Genomic DNA, 21,725 nt, shown 5'->3' with positions numbered 1-21,725 from the left:
AGGCAGCATTCTACAAGGGCATTCCTAGATGCTTCGGAAACCCCGACCTCACCAACAGCAAAGGCAGTGTATGCATAGAGGCAGAGGCAAGGAAGGAGTCTGGGTCCATGGCGACCCAGGTTAGTATTTGGTTATGGCAATGCTGCCAGGCTCCAAGCATCACACCAGCTGCCTAGCCCGTGGGATCTGAACCTGCAAGGTGGGTGTCCTATGACTCTCTGCATTTGGAAGATTAGTGGTTAGGAGCAAGAGCAGGGGCAGTGACTTTGCCTCTTGTGGGAGGCACTTCCTTCTTCCAGGCACACTGACGGCGCAACTCTGTTAAGGGTTCCGAATGCTCACAGGGGGAAACTCATTCTCGTCGTCAAGACACACTGGTCCCGTGGCAAACTCGTGTTCTGGAATAACTTCTCCGCGGAGCGCCCCACCATCCTCAGAGTAACCTGGAGGCAAGAATTAGAAATGGAACAGGTGGCACCCCGCGGGGAGTGCTGGGGGGTCAGGACCTGAAAGGGGGAGCATGGAGGCAATGCCGGGTGCATCTCTGTCTCCCAAATAGAGGGATGGTTCAAGGTGAGTCTAAATCCTCTCACTATCTAGTCCCTGAGCCCTGAGAGGCGGGCAGGTCTCTCCCACCTCCCATCTGCAAGTCCAGCTCTTTGGAATTCTCAAGAAGTAAAGGGTTATTGTTTATTAATTGGTGCCTTTAGCCCCAGAGGCAGATGGATCTTTGTGAGTTCCAGGCTAGCCTGGTCTACACAGTGAGACCCTGTCTTTAAGAAAGAAAACAAAAAAGAAAGAAGGGAGGGAGGGGGAGAGGGAGGGAAGGAGAAAGAAAAGAAAGGAGAGGGAGGAAGGAAACCAGCCTTGGGCTACATCCTCCAGGGTTAGGGACCCAAGGTTGAAGACTATTACCTGGCCTCACAGTGAGGAAGTAACCATGGAGAGAGTGCTCATCCCGAGACCCCAGCGTGGGAAGAAGGCAGCCCCATAGGAGCCCCCCCCCAGCGTGGGAAGAAGGCAGCCCCATAGGAGCCCCCCCCAGCGTGGGAAGAAGGCAGCCCCATAGGAGCCCCCCCCCCAGCGTGGGAAGAAGGCAGCCCCATAGGAGCCCCCCCCAGCGTGGGAAGAAGGCAGCCCATAGGAGCCCCCCCCCAGCGTGGGAAGAAGGCAGCCCATAGGAGCCCCCCCCCCAGCGTGGGAAGAAGGCAGCCCATAGGAGCCCCCCCCAGCGTGGGAAGAAGGCAGCCCATAGGAGCCCCCCGCCCCGCCCCCACAACCAGCCACTCACCTGGCACAGTGGAGGCTGCAGATGTGCTGGGCCTTGCTACAGTTGCTGCGTAAGACGGAGGTAAGGAAGGTTTGAGGTCGTTCTCTTTGTTTTCGTCTGCTGTTCCTGAGCTGAGCAAACTGCTCGCAGCAGTTAAGAGAGAAGAGAAGGAGTCAGCACAGCTCCAGAACACCTTCGCGTTGAAAAGGGCAAGGGGGCTTGCGCTCTGCTGTTTTGTTATTTGAAGGTAAATTACAGACCCGCTGGGACGCTGTAAGACCAGCAGCATGTACCCAAGGAGGTCAGCCAGGCCCCTTCAACATGATCCATCCCTTACACCAGTAGGCAAAGCCCTGCCCTCTGCTCTTCGGGTGGATTTGGGCAAGCACGCCAAGAAATGCTCACAAGGTCGTGGGTGAGGTGCCCTGACAGCTCACAGTATCCGGCCCACCACTGGTCAGCCTGCATATGTCACAGGATTCTAGGAACTCTGAAATCTGATTCTGTGAACATTTTTGACTCTTCACTGTGTTCCTAAGGGCTGTGCTAGGGGGACATCTCACTTGTGGTATTACGCTATGTATCTGGGTGCCGTCCCAAAGAGGACTGGGGGTGGGTACCTGACCGTGGGACTGAGATGAAGCAAAGCCAGCTGGGGCCTTGCCACAGAGACTGCCAGGAGGGAGCAAGAGCAGCAAGAACACTGGAGTGGGTCACTGTCCCCAGCACAGAGGCAGCTCTGCACACTTGTTCCTGGACAGCTGTTTGGCAACTAGAATCTTCACCTGTGGGTTTTGATTAAGACGCATTCCCCTCCATCCTGAGGATCCACATTGTAGATGTAAAGGTGTCCATCGGAGGAGGCCACCAGCAGCCGCGGCAGTTTCTGGATCCTAAGACACAAGTGATGGATTGCTGCAGATGTGTCCGCTGGCAAAGCCCCACTCCCCGCCTCCTGTCTCCAAGACTTCTGCCTTTGAAAACCCCTTAGCCCAGTGGTCCAGAGTTGGGACATCCGGCCATGCCTTTACATTCTCACCCGATCATCTATCTACTTTCAGGATGATTTCGGGCTTTGTATGGGACGGAACAGAAGTAATGGATGTAGACAATAGCACCGGTGGAAGGCTACAGCCAGCTTAGTGGTGTCCCCGGACGGAATGTGGTCTCTGTGTTATGTGTCTGTGACTTCAGCAGTGATAGGAAGTGGAACAGAATGCAGCCGGCTCACCGTCTAGGTTTATAAACTTGTGTGTTTTACATGGAAGCAGGTGAACATGCATGCAGAGGCCAGAGGGCAGCCTGAATTGTAGTTTCTCAGGCCCTGCCCCCTTTTCTTGAGACAGTTTCTTACTGGCCTGGAACTCACTGATAGGCCAGAGAGCTCCAGGGACCACCTGCCTCCCCCGTCCTATGATGAGACGACATGACAAGCACATGCTTCCACATTCAGCTTTTTTTACGTGGGGTCTAGGGCTTCAACGCCAGTCTTTTGCTTCCGTGGCAAGCATTTTACTTACTAGGTTATCTCCCTAGCTCTTAAGATTATTCTTTTTATTGTCTTCTGAAATAGGAGTTTGATGCTTATTCTGGGCTGGCATTCTATTTGCAAAGCCCCTGATTAGTCCTCCCGAGTGCTGGGATTCTGGATGTGTACCACCATGCCCAGCTCATGGGTTTTGTTTGTTTGTTTTGTTTTGATTTTTTAACAAATGCCCACAAACTTATTAAATTAAAGACACCTGTCAGCCCCATAGGCTATCAAGCTGGAACGCCATTATTTTATCTTACAAGACCAGAGCTTGTTTATCCGGCATCGTCATTGGGGCTGAGATTTGATGGTCACATGCCAACCCCCAGCTGCCCCCTGAGAATCCACTCTTAAGCCAGCAAACAGATTCCGCTTGCCCTTCCTGAGGCTGTTCTGCTTTTCTTTATTTCTAGTTATGTGCATATGCGCATGCCTGCTTGTCTGCATGTGTACTACATACATGCAGTGCGTGCAGCGGCCAGGAGAGGGCGTAAGACACACACACCCCCAACTGGAGTTATAGGCAGTTATGAGCCATCGGATGTGTGTGCTGAAGCCCGGTTCTCTGCAAGAGCAGTAAGGGCTTATAACCGCTGAGCCATCTTCCCAGCCCTGCCTTTTTTTTTTCTTTTCATATCTCTGAGTTGGTGGCACTGTACATACGTGGACAGGGTACAGATGTTCTTCTGCCCAGAGAAGTTCAGGCGTCCCGTGGCGAAAGCCCTGTCCTGGTTCATCATGTCTGACACCTGGGCGGGGAGGTAGTTTGTAGCTGCCATGAACATCTTTCCCATGTAGCCGCTCCAGGTGGAAGGCTCTTCTGGGCGGCTAGGGGAGGCAATGCAGAGAGGAAAGGGTGGGTCTGGGCTGTGGGCACAGGCACTGTGCCAGTGACTGCTGTGGTCCAGCATTGACCTGAGCAGGCAGAGGCTGTGCCTGAGCACAATGTTCTGGCCACCGAGACACATTATCCCAGCAATAACTACAGGGCACCAGGGCCTGCATGTCCTTCAGAAGAACCACTGTAACCCTGTTAAGAGGTTCCCCGTGCTACTGCGTTCTTACATTAAGACTGTTGCTGATGATTAGTCTCATTTCTGGGTTTCCAAAAGAGGGCAAGGGTAGAGATTCTGATGGAATAGATATATGGACCCTGGAAAATGAGCTCAGGAGCCCAAATGGGGTTCAGGGAAGAACAGACAGATCTCTGTGAAGGCTTTCTGAGCCAGACTGAGTAGGAAGCAAGCCTCCAGGCAAGATGCTCAGGGTGGTGTCTTATGATGGCTCTGGAGCCGTGTGGTACCCAGCACTGAAAATGCTCAGGTGCACCGTGGGAATCTGGGAAGTACCCTGCACTCACTGGACTTCATCCCAGGCCTCCAAGGAGCCCATGAACGAGCAGCACTGCTGTCTTGGTGTCCCACACCACGGCTGGCACCCTGGGGATGGGTGCCACCAGGTGTGTTTTGGGAGTACCTGCTATTAGGCCACTTGTTGGAGGGACCTGATCCTGGTGCTTGGCCCATTTCACACTGTTACCAACTGGCTACATGGTCTTCAGCCTAACTTCATGGGCCTTGTGTTCTTGACCACAAGGGACACTTTTAGATACACCTGTACTGAGAGCTCTAGGGCCTTGTATTCTGATTAAGAATCTATTAAGAGGAATAACACCAAGACTTTACATTAAAGGCTGAGGCACAGCACAGATGTATAGAAAGCAAAGCAGCCCGAGTGGCTATGCACACGGTCCAGACAGGAGCCACAGAGGACCAGAGGGCAGAGAGAGGTGGCGAGGGTCCTTAGCCTCCTGGTTTCTGTTTCCTCACTGGAAGGTAGGAATCAACTGAGCTCTTGGCAGGCTTCCTCGGGGGAACTAAGGCAGACAGCCAAGCGGATGAGACTTGTGTGGTCTCCTAGGCAGTGGGTTTCGGGGCTTGTGGGGTGGCAGCTGCTGGACTCTGCAGGTAGGGGGAAGCTGAGATTTTATTATCGAGGAGAAGAAAGAAAGGAGTCTGAGAAGGAGGAGAGCACTTCCTGAAGACTGATCCGGCAAGAAGACACAGAAGGGCAGCTGCTGTATGGCATTTCCCTCTGCAATGAAACATTCTCCTCAGGAGGGAAGGGGTGTGTGTGTGTGTGTGTGTGTGTGTGTGTGTGTGTGTGTGTAAGCCCTCAGCTTCGGGAAGGGAGAAACTTGCAAGGCCTTACAGAAGCACTAAACAGTTGGTGGGGGAAGAGACTCTGACCAGCCCAGTTGCCCCAAGGAGATCTCTCTGGGGATGCTGCTTGTGGGAATCGTCACCCCTGCTTGGTGGCCTTTTCCTACTGTAGCTGTATTTGAGTCGTCTCTGCTCCTCTAAGTAATCCCGCACCCGCACTCATGAGCATCCCCAGGAAAACCTCACTGGTTCATAAAGTTGGGTTTCAGTCAGTTGTTACGTCGGATGTCATGGTTTCCCTTTCTGAAGGTGAGTAGATGTGTGTGTGTGTGTGTGTGTGTGTGTGTGTGTGTGTGTGTGTGCATGTGTGTACTATCTCCCACCACAAATGGTTAAAGAGAGCTGGGAAGAAACAATGAAGTTAAAGATGTGGATAAGGGCAGCGGCCAGTGAGGCAGGGCGAAGATACAAACGGAAGCCATACTTCCCAATACATACACGCTTCACAGACAAGCTGAGAACGAGAATCTGCCCCTGGCCACTGCTGGCCACTCACACACAGTAGAGCTGGGAGATGGTGGTGAGTTCCCTATCTTAAACACTGATGACTGGGTGGGAGGTGGGGGAGGGGGCGGGGCTTGAGAGCACTGCCTTGGCTGCTGCACTGACGATTGACAGGGGATAGGGCTTGGGGGCACTGATGGGGGACAGGGCTTGGGAGCACCTCTGGTGCGGTGCTGGCGAAAGTCTTATAACAGATGGGCATGCCTCTAGGGTCCAGGCTGCCAGCACAGGCAGAAGCTCACAAGCCACTGACGACTTGGAGACCGTTAAGCAGAGTCTAGAACATAGACAAAACACGAGGAAAGCGTGCAGAATAAGCATCTCAGGTTTAAGTTTAAACACATGTCCTTCCTGGGCAGTGTTCAAAAGATGGAGGGGCCTTTAGGAGGTGAGGACAGGCCTATGGGAGGTAGGTCCCAAGGGGGTGGATCTCTGAAGGTCATATCTGTCCCTGGTCTGCAAAGATAAGAAGAACCATGACCACGTGCTCCTGCCATCCTAAACCCTGCATGCTTTCCCCACCACGGCGGGCTGGAATCCTCTGAAATGGTGAGTCCAAACAAGCCTTTCCTGTCATCGTACTTTCTATTAAGTATGGCGGTCGCAGAGGTGAGACGGGAACAAATACAAAGAATGCCAGCATCCCACAGAGGGAACATCTCGCCAAGCCTTGCCCGCTGGTGACAGCAACAACACCAAATATGCTCTCCTCTCTTTCATTCCACTGGTTAACACGGCTACACCAGCACGCTGCTGTTGGGGGCACCACGAAACACTTTAGAGCAACAAACTTCCTGAATCCCCACGTCAAGCTTAAGGTACAAACACAATGATTAAGCTTGTTTTTTATGGGTGAGGAGAGAGATTCAGAGAGACTGAACAAGCTTCCCAGAGTCTCCCAGCTCCAAAGGGGGCCGAATTGAGTTGTAAACTCAGGACTGTAGGCACACCAGATGTTTTGCTTTTGTGCAGGACGTCCCAAAACGTGCTGCGAGCAGCTGCGAGCACACACTCTACATTGACAACAGCACAGCAGCAAGGCCAAGTTTTCCAAGTGGAGTTCCCATGCCTACGGGATAACGGGGACCTGTCCCCTCAGCCTAGTAGCTATTCTGTGCCTGGTGGCGCACTTGCCTGTCAGTCAGGTGTTCCAGCTTGAAGATGTGCACGGTCTCCGTGTTGCTGGAGGCACACAGGAACTGAGAGTCCATACTGAACACCAGAGAGCTGATTGTCACGTACCTAGAGACGGCAACACACAGGCCAATAAGCTGTTCTGACCGGGAATGTTGTCTCCTCACAGTTCTAAGAACAGCTATACGAGGAGGAAATGAAAAATGTGTCCTGAGGAGGTTGAAACCCCTCCAACATTATTCTGTTTGTATTTAAAAAGCAATGTGGGAGAGATTCAGGGAGAGCCACAGTCTGAGGAACAAACACACACACAGGGCCTGGCCTTTTCTCCCAGCCAGGAGAGATGATGACCTCCTTTCTTAGTATGTGACATCTCCCAGCTGCTCTCCACAGACCCCGCTACAAAACCCACAGCCAAAAAGGTCCCAGTCGCTGACGCCTGAAGTGGTCCTTCATTTCCCATTTGTGGAAGGAAGCAGATTGTGGATTGTGATTCCTGGCTCTCTGCTTTCCCCCACTGCCGGCAGGCCTCTGCGGTACGTCTGCCTGCTTTGACGTCTGTTTGTAGAAAGCCCCCATGTAGCCCTGAGCCAATTACCGGGAAAGCACCTGAATCTCTAGGCGAGGAGGGACAGAGCCTGCCTCCACCCTCTCCCTGATGGCTGCCAGGAAGGGTTTTAGAAGAGGACAGACACTGAGCACAGACCTTTTCATTCCTCGACGAAACTCATAGAGTTTTTGCCCGTCAGGTACAGAGAACACGCGGATGACCGTGCCCTGGAAGAGAAAGCGGGGGACTTTTCCCAACCACAAATGCTTCACACAGGGATGTCCCTTCTCAGGGCAGTGGCTTTACTGGTTTTGAACACCTGTCTCTAAGTGGCAAGCATTGGGCACAGGGGCATTTTTATCTGAATATGTGCCAACTAAGTGTCTTTCCCTTCCCGTCCTTACGTCTCATTCAGTGTGTGCATGTGTGTGCGTGCATGCGTGTGTGTGTATGTGTGTGTGTGGTCACAAACTGTTCAGATTTTCTAGACTATTCTATCTCCGCTTATTAAAAATATATCTGCTTTGCATGGCACTTGAAATATAACTTGATCACTTTATTTCTTCTGGTCAACAGAGTCTGATCTCTCTCCCCATCTATGGACAACAGGCACATGTAACATCTATCCTTATCTGGGGACAACAGGCACATGCATTTCTTAATAAGGCCACAAGTTTTTGTGCACAATGTCTTGCATCTTGTGTAATGTCACAGTTTGATAGGACCACAGCAGGTGGGCCCAGACAGACGGCAGGCCTAGAGACCAGCCCATCTTCACGCCCCATCATGGGTCCAGCAGCTCTCAGGGCACCTCGGCAGGCATCCTGCAAACCCCCAGATGGGGGGAAGCCTGCGAACACTTACTTTCTCAGACGCACTTGCTAGCTTGGAGCCTGAGGAGTTGAAGGTGATGGCGGCCAGCGTTCCCTCGTGAGCAGCGATGGTGCACACTGATTTCTGTGTAGGGGAGAATGGAGATGGATGTTGCTGATGGGGGAAGAGGAATTTCCTCCGTGCCCCTTGCTCTCTGCCTTGCCTCCCTGGGCCACTTGCATATAAGCTGAAAGCCCTTTCTATGGAGTTCTGCTATACTATTCTCTCCTCTGGCTCCTCCCCTTGTTGTGGTGAACCAATGGGTTTAATTGGGGCTACTTACAGGGCAACTCAGCAGTGTCTATACTACTAAAAGAATGTCTACCCCAGCCCTAGCAGATTAATAGCCTATATGGGGCTGGCTCTCATGAACCTCCCCTTCCATGACAGGATGCTGACAGGCTCAATCTAGTGCAAGTGTCAGGGTGGCTGAGAGCCTGAGGGTGTGACAGCCACATGCCTAGGAGAGAGCATTCTATATAGCAAGCCACCCCAGATTCTGTGACATTCCCTGGGGTCTCTGTGTTTGGGGGGAGGGTGATAGGGAGGTGGAGGGGTGTCTCATGCCTGGTCCTTTCCCTGCCTTTGGGAAGTAGATGGCCAGCTGTGTGCCTGATACAGAGCCCGGCTGTTAGGGTTCTTTGTGCTTGCTTCTTCAGGGGTTTCCCAGAGTGCCCCTGCCCTGCTCTATGATGCTCTACGAAGCTGCAGGGAGCAGAGGGCAGGGGATACAGGCTTGTGCGCTATCTCGTTGATTCCACTCCGGGCAGGTGTTCTGCCTTGTTCTGGCGCCTGCCTGTCAGCGGTGTTGACCAACACCGACTTTGAGCTTCAGCATAAACATCATTTGTCTTCCTTTGCCCAACTGTTGTGGCCGGAGAAACTCCCCCACACAGCTTACCCCACTGCAACAGGGACTCCTTATCTAAATCTATTCACCAGGGCAGGCGGGCTGGTGCACCAGGGACCGCGGTGAACTTACCAGGGAGTTTCCATCATAGAGAACAATCTCGCCTGTAGTCTGGCTTCCAGGATAGGCCAGGTAGGAGTTGGAATGGTTGATAGAGAGGGCACAGAGACCTGGCAAAGAGCAAACAGAGGATGAGGAGAAAAGAGCTCAGCTAGAAAGGGCACCTGAAAACCACGTGTCTGGAGCGCCACCTGCTGGCGAGGGAAGGAACACCTTTGAGTATTTCTGTAGATTATTATAATCGCGGGTTTCTTAAATTATACATAGTCACCCACACAGCGAGTCACAAAAGCTGGCAACAGTAAAAAGTTTCTGAAGGCACAACAGGCAAAGAATTTTGAATTGAAGCGCGTAAGGAATCTGAGGTGGCTCTGCAGCCCCGGCCATGGTTGCATCTCATCGCCACTGCAGCCTTGCCTCTGAACACACAGCATGCACACACTTCCTCGTGAACGCTATCACACCACACAACACCAACATACACTTTCCCATGCATGCTACCACAGCACACAGCAGACACACACATCCCGTGCATGCTACCATAGCACACAGCAGACACACACACATCCCGTGCATGCTATCACAGCACACAGCAGACACACACATCCCGTGCATGCTATCACAGCACACAGCAGACACACACATCCCGTGCATGCTATCCCAGCACACAGCAGACACACACATCCCATGCATGCTACCACAGCACACAGCAGACACACACATCCCGTGCATGCTATCCCAGCACACAGCAGACACACACATCCCGTGCATGCTATCACAGCACACAGCAGACACACACATCCCGTGCATGCTATCCCAGCACACAGCAGACACACACATCCCGTGCATGCTACCATAGCACACAGCAGACACACACATCCCGTGCAAGCTACCATAGCACACAGCAGACACACACATCCCGTGCATGCTATCACAGCACACAGCAGACACACACACATCCCGTGCATGCTATCCCAGCACACAGCAGACACACACATCCCGTGCATGCTATCCCAGCACACAGCAGACACACACATCCCGTGCATGCTATCCCAGCACACAGCAGACACACACATCCCGTGCATGCTATCCCAGCACACAGCAGACACACACATCCCGTGCATGCTACCACAGCACACAGCAGACACACACTTTCCCGTGCATGCTACCACAGCACACAGCAGACACACACTTTCCCGTGCATGCTACCACAGCACACAGCAGACACACACTTTCCCGTGCATGCTATCCCAGCACACAGCAGACACACACATCCCGTGCATGCTATCACAGCACACAGCAGACACACACATCCCGTGCATGCTATCACAGCACACAGCAGACACACACATCCCGTGCATGCTATCACAGCACACAGCAGACACACACATCCCGTGCATGCTATCACAGCACACAGCAGACACACACATCCCGTGCATGCTATCCCAGCACACAGTGTCAACACACACGGCCTCTGAGCACCTGAGCCCAGTACCGTATGCCATGAACTGCTGGGTTTTCACTGTACAAACTGTCCTGCTCTTATAGAAGAGCACCAATGAACAGGAAACAGAAACGTTTAACATTTTCCTACATTCCTCGTGATGTTAGTACCAAATTGGCAATACCCTGATATTGTCTTGTGTTAGAACTGTTGATTTTAGACATTGCTGGCTGGGCTGCTGATTTGAATTTCTTTTCAAAGTGGTTAAATGAACTTTTGCTTGGGATTCAGACAAAGCTTATGAAATGGTCCTAAGATACTTCTGCCAGTTTGTATTATGCATATATATGAAGTAGTACTTTGGGCACTAACAATTACAAAATAAGATTACTGATGAATTCTGAAGAACATTTAAGATGATTTATGTCTTGCATATCTATCACATGTCCAGCTGAAATTTAAATACTCATGTAAAAAGAAACAAGTCCTTTTGTAGCATCAGTGCGAAAATTTTATTGTTTTCTTTCTTTTTTTAAAAAGTATTCTGCCTGCATGCATGTCTGCAGGCCAGAAAAGGGCACCAGATCTCATTATAGATGGTTGGCAACCACCATGTGGTTGCTGGGAATTGAACTCAGGACCTTTAGAAGAGCAGGCAGTGCTCTTAACCACTGAGCCGTCTCTCCAGCCCCATTTTATTGTTTTCAATAAATGTTAAGATTATACCCAAGAATTATTTTAAAGCAAATTTATGATACATTATTAGCAAATGTCTGATATGCGTTCATATTTTATATGCATGTATGCTTGGGGTCATGTAAAAATTTCTTGGACCAGCTGGGCTGTGGTGCATATTCCTTTAATCCCAGCATTCCGGAGGCAGAGGCAGGTTGGTCTCTATGGGTTCGAGACCGGCCTGCTCTACAGAGTGAGTTCTCTAACAGCCAGGGTTATATCTCAAAAGACCAAAAAAGAAAAAAAAAACCCAAAACTTCCTGAGCCAAAAAACGGGTTGGTAGTGTGAAAAATTCAAGAAGCCCAGTTCAGATCCAAGGATCTGAGTCAAGGAAGTCTGCAGACTTCCCAGCTTAACCTGGCAGTGACTCTCCACTGCCAGGCAATCAGAACTCATATCCTCCACATTTTTACCCCGAAGACAGCTCCCTCTCTTCCGAACCCATTACCCTCTAGAACTCTGTGTGCTCACAACAGGACTTCCCAGTGGGAGAGGTCAGTGTGCTTTAGCTTCTTCTAAGAGTGATTAAATAGTTAGCAAGGAATTCAAGAAGGACGACAGGAAAGGCAAATGACCTCGTTTCTCGGCGTGCTGTCTGCTCTGATAGGGGAGAGCAGAGCCTCCTGGGCAGAGGGTCCCTGGGGGTCTGCATCTTGGTTGAGACAGTGAGCTTGGCTTTTTTTTTCTTCTTTTTTTGGTTTTTTGAGACAGGCTTTCTCTGTAGCTTTGGAGCCTGTCCTGGAACTCACTTTTGTAGACCAGGCTGGCCTCGAACTCATAGAGATCCGCCTGCCTCTGCCTCCGGAGTGCTGAGATTAAAGGCGTGCGCCACCACCGCCCAGCAGAGCTTGGCCTTTGGCAGTGAGACTTTGCAATGGGTTATGTTGGATGCAAAATGCTCCAACATCTTCTGAAAATGTAGGAAGCTAATCAGGCTCCTTGTGACAAGCCATTTTTATTATAGGGCAACTCTGGGGTTGTCCCTGAGCATTTAACCAGAGACTCTTCACAACTACAACTGAGATTAATAGTCGAACATGGTAGGGACTCCAAGCCAAAGCATTACCGGAAAAGGATCTTTAAGAAGACTATACAAGAGGCATCTTTTTAAATAAATGAATAAAAGTAATGCTGGCCAGCTTTGTTGCAGACTGGCGTATTTAGTACGGTCTTATAAAAAGCATTTGTAAAACTTTAGACCAGGCTAAAAGGCTCCTTACTGGCTGGGCGGTGGTGGCACACACCCTTAATCCCAGCACTCAGGAGGCAGAGGCAGGTAGATCTCTGTGAATTTGAGGCCTGCAAAGAAAGAAGACTCCACAGATAAGGCTGCACTTCCTGGTTCTAAAGGCAGGCACGTGAGGTCAGGCCCTTGGGCACAAAAGGCCCCGCTTGACCCACGGGCAGGCATGCGCATGCGTGGTTACATCCACGTATGACTCAGCTAAACCCTTGTGCGCATGCGTGAGTCACCCGTCACCTACATCATCAGTGTGACATAGTCACGCCAAACCCTGTGCGCATGTGTGGGGCAGCCTTTAAAAGTGGCGCACGCCTTTAATCCCAGCACTCGGGAGGCAGAGGCAGGCGGATCTCTGTGAGTTCGAGACCAGCCTGGTCTACAAGAGCTAGTTCCAGGACAGGCTCCAAAACCACAGAGAAACCCTGTCTCTAAAAACCAAAAAAAAAAAAAAAAAAAAAAAAAGCTGGAGGCGCCAACTTTTGCACCTCTCTGCACCTTGATCTCCAGGCCTGTGCACATGCCCCTCTAATAAACTAAGCGGGTTTGTTGGTGTTCCTTCTCACTTGTGCCCAGGTAATTTCACCTAACCTATCCTGTATAGGAGGAGATGAAAAAGGAGGAAAAAAAATCAGATGACTTCCAATTAGGCCCTGCTTCCTGCTCTGGCTGTCCTCCCTGAGTGTGCGGCCAAGCTTCGGCCCTTATCTGTCCCTACACAGAACTCCAGCAGGAGACTGGCTGGGCACCCTCAACTGCAGGTGCTGGCCCGGGTATGAACCCCTACTTGGACAAGGTCACTCGGGGCCCTTGGCATTATAAGAGGCCACACACACCTTCCCGGCTCTGCTCTGTGGGACCCTAACTCCTCAACTGAGCTCTCTGTAATCTAAGCAGCTGGGACGACGGGGTGCTCTGGTGCTCAGAAATGAAAGAAGGAGAGGAGACTGCATGGGCTCGAGTGGGTGTGGGGGTGGGGTGACAGCGGTGGGAGAGAGGCTGAGATCCAGGGTGTAGAAGAACTGCAGGATCAAACCAAAGATCGTACAAATAAGGGACAAATGAGGGCTTCTGAGCATGCGGCCTTGTGAAAAAATGAAAAAAGTCTTAAAACCATAATGAGGCTGGGCAGAATGCTTGCTTTATAAGTATGAGGACCTACATTCAGAGCCCAAGATACATATAAAACAAATAAATATATGCAAAAGAAAACCCACTAAAACAAAGCTCTGGCATAGCTGCGTGTATTTGTAACCCCAGCTCTAGGGAGTGTTGGAGACAGGAGGATCACTGGGACTTTCTGGCCACCAGCATATCTCCAGTTGTATGACTTTTGTTTTATTTTTTTGCTTTTTTATTTTCTTTTTTGGTTTTTCGAGACAGGGTTTCTCTGGAGCTAGTTCTTGTAGATCAGGCCTCGAACTCAGAGATCCTCCTGCCTCTGCCTCCCAAGTGCTGGGATTAAAGGTGTGCTCCACCACCGCCAGGCTTGTGTGACTTTTGTTTAAGCTGCATTTGTTTATTTAACTCTTGTGAAGCTATGTAATGGAGCCTGTCCCAAAACACCTGGTGGTCCTAACAGCCAATAGTGAGGTAGGAACAAGGATAGGTGGGGCTTGCAGACGGAGGAGCAGGAAGAGGAGGAGGAAAGAAACGAGAAGCTGGGCGGTGGTGGCGCAGGCCTTTAATGTCTGCAGAGGCAGGCGGATCTCTTGTGAGTTTGAGTCAGCCTGGTCTACAGAGCAAGTTCCAGAACAGGCTCCATTGCTACTGAGAAACCCTGTCTCAGAAAAAAAAAGCGGGGGTGTGGGGGGGGGGGGGAGAAAACAAGGAGAGGAGGGCATCAGGGGCCAACCACCCAGCTATACAGCCAGCCAGGGATAAATTAGCAAAGAAAGGTACATGGAAGATAACAAAGATAAAAGCCCAGAGGCAAAAGGTAGTTGGGATAATTTAAGATAAGGAAAGGGAAAGCTGACAAGAAATTAGCCAAGCTAAGGCCAGGCATTTATGACTAAGAATAAGCCTCCGTGTGTGATTTATTTCTCTCTCTCCCTCTCCCCCTCCCTACACACACACACACACACGCTGAGCAGTCACTTCATAATTACTAAGATAGCTATGATTTAAAGAGGCAGCCAGGGGACTGGGGCAGATGGCTTGGCAGTTAGGGGCACTGGCTGCTATTCTAGAGGACCCAGGTTTGATTCCCAGTTTGAACACAGCTACCCTGCAGGGTGGAGGATATGCCCCCTAGAAGACGTGGGTTGTTAAATGAAAATCTCAGTGTCAGGCATGGGGAACCTCCCTATGAGTAATTGATGAGGGAGGCTCCCGAGGCCTTCTTCCCCAACAACAGACTCTCGATTGCCTGCTATAACTAGATGGTAAGCTGATGACTCAACACACACTGATTACAGAATACAGAGAAATCAAGTAGGAAGTGGCCTGGAAACTTCCTCCTAGCTTATAGTGCCAGAAGGTATGACGCAGGTCTCTGCAGGAGGAGAGTCATCAGTAGCATTACCCAGTGGGAAACCCTGCATGTTATAAAACCAACCTTCTAGACAAGATGTGCCCATCAATGCAGCGGTGGTACAAAGACTACGGGTAGGCAGTAACTTTGAACTGAATTTGAGGCCTACTCTACAAGAGAAAATTTATGCTTGGTACTGTAAACCTGGTCAAAAACACATAGCTCAGGAGGTCACAGGCCCTAGAGAGATTGTTCTATTGTGGTTTTCCTGAACGGAGGTGTTGTCAAACTGTTTTTAAATATTTATGCTTATATAATTAGTTCTGCCGGGGGCTGGAGAGATGGCTCAGTGGTTAAGAGCATTGCCTGCTCTTCCAAAGGTCCTGAGTTCAATTCCCAGCAACCACATGGTGGTTCACAACCATCTGTAGAGGGGTCTGGTGCCCTCTTCTGGCCTGCAGGCATACACACAGACAGAATATTGTATACATAATAAATATAAAAAAAAATAATTAGTTCTGCCTTCAACCTCAGCCATAAAAGCATCTCTCTACAGTTATCATCAGACAAGGTGGACTCAGAACTGGTCAAAGTGCTGAGCATAAGCAACTATGGAGTACTCAGCCCGAACTGGGGCATCTATAAGGACGTCCTCTACTCTAAGGCTCAGAGAACATTACAGAAGGGGGAAGAAAGAACATACGAGCCAGAGGATGGGGAGGAGTGCTGTGGAAAGCTGTCCACTGGATAGGACCACTGCACACATGAGCTCAACACAGCTGGGGTGACCTGCACGAGACCCACACGAGATCAAGCCAACAGCATCAGCCAACATTCCCACAGGCAGCACTAATGGACTCAGTAGGTTACAAAAACGGCGGTGTGTGTGTGAAAGGACATGAAGCAGGGAGTGGGAGATGAAATTGCCAAATAATAATAATACATACTCTATTTTTTTAAAGGTGGAAACAACCCATGTGAACCAATTTGTGGACGGATAGATAGGTTATGCCATGTCCTTCTAACAGGATAGTATTGACAATAAAAAGGAATTAAGTGTGATACATGCTACGATACAGATAAGCCTTGAGAGCAGTAAGTGGTAGAAGCCAGTCACGGAAGACCACATGAATGTTAAATTTACAGTGACAGAAAGTAGATCAGGGGTTACCTAGACCTAGGGGAATATGAGGGAACAGCTAAGAGGCATAGGATGTCTCTGGGGGGGAAGGGTGATGAGAATGTTCTAAAATTAAATGTAGGGCTGGTTTGATGGCTGTGGAGGCCTGAAAATGTGAGCCAATTCCACCTTGACCAAAGGTCAGAGAGTTCCTCCAAGGTTATTCGGCTTCCACCTCAAAGGTTCCACCTAGTTGTAGATTTAAGAGTTCTGTTCTCTCGAGGTTACTGTCAACAGGTGTGGCTAATTGTCAGCCCTTGTATTCTAGGAATAGACCAGGAAGAGATCTGTTCCTACCTCAAACAAAAGTCTAAGGATCCAACTAAGTTCCAGTTCCCTTTATGGAGATAACTTTGGATTCCACCCAGGGAGTGGTTTGCCTATAGGATGTTCTGGTCTAGGGTGTGAGTGTGACTTGGTGACTCTTTTTGTTCTAGCAACAGAATGTTTCACTATGGATGTTCATTTCCTTGTATCATGTTAATGCAGTCTTTGGTCTTATTCCTATGTTTTGGGGTCAGGGGTATTTTAAGCAGTTGGAAATTAAACATGGGCGAATTTTCAGTACTCATGGAAATTCCCTCCCAATACTATCCTATATGTTTCTCCGTTTTATTATTTTCATTCACCTCTTCATATTCTTTACTATATATCTAATCCCCATGCCTTTACCCTAGTGAGAGGTATTTTTGTTGAGGCTGGATCCTGAAAGATGGCCCCATGGGTAAAGGTGCTTGCTGCCAAGGCTGACAAGCTGAGTTAGATCCTTGGACCCACATGGCAGCAGAAGAAAAGAGAGTATAAAAGTCGTCCTTTGGCCAGGCAGTGGTGGCGCAAGCCTTTAATCCCAGCACTCGGGAGGCAGAGGCAGGCAAATCTCTGTGAGTTCGAGGCCAGCCTGGTCTACAAGAGCTAGGTCCAGGACAGGCTCCAAAGGCTACAGAGAAACCCTGTCTCGAAAAGCCAAAAAAAAAAAAAAAAAAAAAAGAGGAAAAGAAAGAAAGTCGTCCTCTGACCTCCACATGTATGTATAAATAAATGTAATAAACACACACGAATAAACATAATAAAACAATGGTTATACCCTTCTGTGAACATACTAAAGTCTATTAAATTATGCACTCCACTTATTTTTAATTTTTGTGAGTGTGTGAGTGTGTGTGTGTAGGTACCCGAGGAAGCCAACAGAGGGCACTGGATTCCTTGGAACTAGAGTTATGGACAGTTAAGTTGTCTGAAGTGGAGGTTGGGAACCAAACTCAGGTTCTTTGGAAGAACAGCAAGAGCTCTTAACTGCTGAGTCATCTCTTCAGCCACAAACTGTGACTTTAAATGAGTGAAATCTATGATACATGGATTTTGTATTTGGCTTTTGGAGGGAGTGGTAGAAATCATGTTTACTAATGTGCGTTAATTATACAGTGATTATGACCATTTCATGTAAACCTGTAACATTTTAATTATCTCCACCTTACTATTGCCATCTTTACCCTTCCCCCCCCCTTTCTCTTTTTTTCTATTTACCTTCCTCACTCTCTTTTGTTCTGTCTCCCTCTCAAGGGAGTACAGAATTTTGGGAAGCTTTGCGTGACAGGGGCAGGTTGAAGACACAGATCCCCGACATACACCTTCCCTGTACCACTTGGCTCTTTTAGGTTTGTTTCCCACCATGGGGTTCTCTAAGAAAGTCAGGGCTTCATTTACCTAATTCCCACCTCCTATGGAACCTATAGAACGCATTCTTGTGGCTGAGCGAGTCAGGAGGCCTGAAACAGAACCTTGGGCAAAGGCTGGCAGTTGTCTTTTGGAATTTTAGGTCAAGATATAAATATCCCTGGGAGGAGACAAAAGGCTTGAACAGTTTAAGCTAACTTTGAACGTTCTGTCACACCCAGCGCAGAATTAGACAGCACTGAATTAGACAAGAGAGGGACAAAGGGTGATGGCCAGGACAGGTGTCCTGTCACAGGTAGCCCTTACTACACAGCCTTGTTCCTGGACCTGCAGCTCTGCCACCTCACCTGACTTCAGAGAGGCCCCAGCCACGCCTCATTTCCCCCCACCCGAGTCTCAGAGCTCCACCCCGGTGCAAGGCTGTGTTTTCTGACCTGCTTCAGGCTTAGCTATGCCCATGCCAGTCTTTTCTGTCACCAGTGCCACACAAAGTCGCTCTGTGGGAGCAAAGCAAACTTTGTCTTTGATATTATTTTCTAGCATGAAAGTGCAGGGTGGCAAAGGGAAATAAAAGGCAGCTGATTTTGAAAGGTGGGGTTTTCTCCTTTCAGCATTTAAAAATGTAGTCTTTAAGCTATTTTTTCTATGCAGGCACGGGGTTGTGAAGGTTTTATATCTATTTATTAAGGGGTGCGGGGGAGACACAAATGTGCCATGCTATGCATGTGGGAGTCAGAAGACAACACGGGGAAGTCAGTTCTCTCTTTCTATTATGTGGGGTCCCAGGGAGCCAGCTCATGTGATCAGGCTTAGCAGCAAGCAACTTTACCTGCTGAGCCACCTCACTGGCCCAGGCATGGGGTTTTAATGTGGCGTCTGGCCTTGTTTTATAACTGATGCACATTTTCATAAATAGCTGCTATTTCAGTGAGATTTTTGGCCTGTAAATCTCCCCCATCTGGAAAGACGGGCCTTGTTGGTAACTCAAGAACCAACAGCACCACGAGGCTGGAATTGTAAGAAAGTCCCTCGGTCCTCCTCCTTCTGACTTAGCATCTACTAGATTGCAAGTCCAACTTTAGGCAGTTCAGTGAAACTGGTTTATAAAACACGGCTGGTTAATGCCTCAGGGGACACTTTCCAGGGCTAGAGGATGCGGCTCAAAGGTGCTAGTGTGTGTGTAGTGGGCACAGCTCTGGGTTCCAGCTTCAGCACCATCACTCAAGATGCTTTCCGATTTCCAGCACAAGTCAAGAAATCCACTGAGCATGGTGTGGTAGTGCACACCTGTCAGCCCAGCACCTGGGAGGCTGAGGCAGGAGAATTGCAAGTTTGAAGCTAGCCTGGATGAACAAGACTGCATCTCAAAAGAACCAGAAGGAAAAAAGAAAAAAAGAAGAGAGAGAACTGACCCAGGTACAACAAACACCCGGATGGTGGGGATTGTTTACACTCCCACTATTGCCATCTGCGGAAAGGCACTGACGTATTATCCAGAACATTCCGTCTGTCAGAGGTGGTCAGTCTCGGACCTTCCACCCCATCTAGCTGTGCTATGACTGGCAGGGCTTTTGTGGGGATTTCCATCCCTCACTGCCCAGGGCAGACTGCTGGCTGGTGGGACATTAACTCTCAGCTCGGGCTAGTCCAACCCTTCAAAGGAATCAGCCCGCAATCGTTGGCACAAACAGAGAGGAGGAAGGACATTTATGGTCACCTTAGTCGCTGAGCACCAAACAAGGGAACACCCTAGAGCCAACTGACCCCTAGCCACTAGATGGAAACATTCAGAACTTGGTGGTAAAGTCAGTTTACAAGGCGTTCTGTTTTTCTGGTGTTCCCAGATTTCTAAAGCCAAGAGGCAGTGTTTCCATAGAAAACAAAGAGCACACACAAGGAGGCTCTGGGCATCTCAGGAGCCATGCTCTCCACAGTACAGCGTCCCTGAACCTTGCTGAGAGGAAGGAATGTGCTGTCCTAACTGGGGCTGCCCTCTGGGAGGAAGGGGGGACTAGAGCGCCAGGCTGGCTGTTCACACAGACGCAGATGGACTTTGGCTTATTCACACACGTGATGTCAGTCTCCCTCCATGCCATGCAGCTCCGCAAGTCAGAAACCATCACCCCAGCTCACTGCCATGAAAAAGCAGTTGAGAGGAAGCAGCGGTGGGAACTGGGAATTTGGGATCTGAGACTAACTGAGGCTATTCCTCTAAAAGAGCATTAGGCATCTAAATGGATATGCTGTGATTAAGTTGCCTGTCTTTTAAATGACTCAATCAACATATCCCAGAATCCTGTTGTAATGTTTATCTGAAACCAAGAATTTTTTTTTTCAGGGAGCAAGGAACAGGGTCCTATCCTGGAACTCGCTATATGGCTCAGATTGGCCTCCTATTCATGGGTAATCCTTCGGCTTCAGCCTCCTGGAAGCTGGGATCATGAATGTGCATAACCACTCCTTGCTCCAGCTTTCTGAGAAAAAAAGGGATTTAGTTTTGGCAGGGGTGGGAATGCACACCTCTAACCCCAGCATTCCAGAGACAGAGGCTGGATGACTGAGGGTTTGAGGCCAGCCTGGGCTACACAGTAAGACCCTGTCTCAACAAGCAGACCAAACAACACTTATTCCCTTTTATCAAGGGCACAAATAGCCTCTTGCTTTTAATTTATTTTTCTCCTGGCTTTTACCTCACTGCAAAAATTAGGCAACCAATGAGTTTTCTTGGCTGCAAAGAAACAAATCCATTGTGAACCAACATCCCAGCCAAGGACAGACCATATACACAATAGTGTGCCTACAGCCCAAGCTTACTGTGTTATACCATCTAGGGCTGCTCAAGGATAGCGGAGGTTTGCCCATGATGAAGTCACCTAATGACACAGCTCTCGGAACTCATCTGGTCATTATGGGACATAGGATGGCATGCTGGGAAACTGAGAGTGAGAAGGGAGTTGTTGCCTTTTCCCTATGCTGGGGCACGCCTCCGCACTGAAGCTGCTCTGACGTGAAGCCCAAAAGGCCAAGGGAAAGGTGAGTGTGAGGCAGGCAATGGGCGAACTGCACCCCAAATGCACTCTCTTCAGAGAAGTGACAGCCAAGGTAGCTTTCTACGTGTTGAGCATCTCTTCCCGAATCCAAAGTGGATTCAGGCCCTCTCCTCTCGGGACTCTGCTCAGATTCCGGCATTTCTTATGCCCATCGTGAAAGCATGCCTTCTCGCACTGTCCACAGCCACAGTGAGGGCGTTTCACCCCTGCTTTGTCCAGACATGGGGAGGATCTAGCAGCAAGCCCTATGCTGGTCACCTTCATGAGCCTTCCCTGGTTTAGTGCCCAGCCTAGGCTGTGAGATAAATCTCATTATCCTTATTACAACAAGGAACCCCAGGCTCAAAAAGTCCCTCCAACTTGTATAATAAACTCGACACAAAGTCATGGGATCGGGAAACACAGTAAAATGAAGTAGTCATTTAGTGACACTAAGTTAGAACACAGCTTCTTGAAAACTAAATGTTAGTTTTCATTAAAATGCTTTTAACTTTAAAATTCAATAGTATAAATGTTTTTCTTCATGTATGATGTGCACCATATATATGTGTACGCCACCTATGTTGAGAAATGTATTTTTAAAAATCATGTAATAAAACACCTTTGAAGTTCAGATGGTCTGGCTAACTAACCATGCTGACAAATCAAGTCAAAACTTGCTTCTAATTATCACACCTACTCTGCAAAGAACAGTCACAAAAATGCATTAGGGGTAAACACCTTTCAACATCGGATGCATGAAGTCTCCCACGCGTCCATCTGACATGCCCCGGCCCATTTGCTTGTATGTCTCCCAGAAGAAGGATGCTTCTCTTTCTTGGGCTATCAGGCAGGCTGCACAGCTTCCCACTGGGACCACAGGTTTCTATAA

At 49.4% G+C, this 21,725-nt stretch overlaps 1 protein-coding gene across 2 annotated transcripts in view; it reads right to left on the bottom strand.

Annotated features, from left to right (window-relative positions):
* The window catches only part of Wipi1 (WD repeat domain, phosphoinositide interacting 1), a 40,616-nt gene that overhangs the window by 3,201 nt on the left and 15,690 nt on the right, over positions 1 to 21,725 (bottom strand). The window contains exons 5-12 of one of the 2 annotated variants that reach the window (XM_075990265.1): positions 9,067 to 9,164; positions 8,076 to 8,168; positions 7,368 to 7,438; positions 6,662 to 6,769; positions 3,465 to 3,629; positions 2,056 to 2,163; positions 1,292 to 1,410; positions 343 to 443 (exon numbers count right to left, since the gene is read on the bottom strand). In XM_075990265.1, coding sequence (XP_075846380.1) covers positions 343 to 443; positions 1,292 to 1,410; positions 2,056 to 2,163; positions 3,465 to 3,629; positions 6,662 to 6,769; positions 7,368 to 7,438; positions 8,076 to 8,168; positions 9,067 to 9,164 — 863 coding nt within the window. The remainder of the gene's footprint in view (positions 1 to 342; positions 444 to 1,291; positions 1,411 to 2,055; positions 2,164 to 3,464; positions 3,630 to 6,661; positions 6,770 to 7,367; positions 7,439 to 8,075; positions 8,169 to 9,066; positions 9,165 to 21,725) is intronic. The other variant, XM_075990266.1, reaches the window with a different exon arrangement.

Source organism: Microtus pennsylvanicus, chromosome 11, assembly GCF_037038515.1.
Source record: "Microtus pennsylvanicus isolate mMicPen1 chromosome 11, mMicPen1.hap1, whole genome shotgun sequence".
In the NCBI taxonomy this organism is placed as follows: domain Eukaryota; kingdom Metazoa; phylum Chordata; class Mammalia; order Rodentia; family Cricetidae; genus Microtus; species Microtus pennsylvanicus.
The sequence above is the reverse complement of the archived record's forward strand: the minus strand, read 5'-3'. Positions and strand labels throughout refer to the sequence as shown.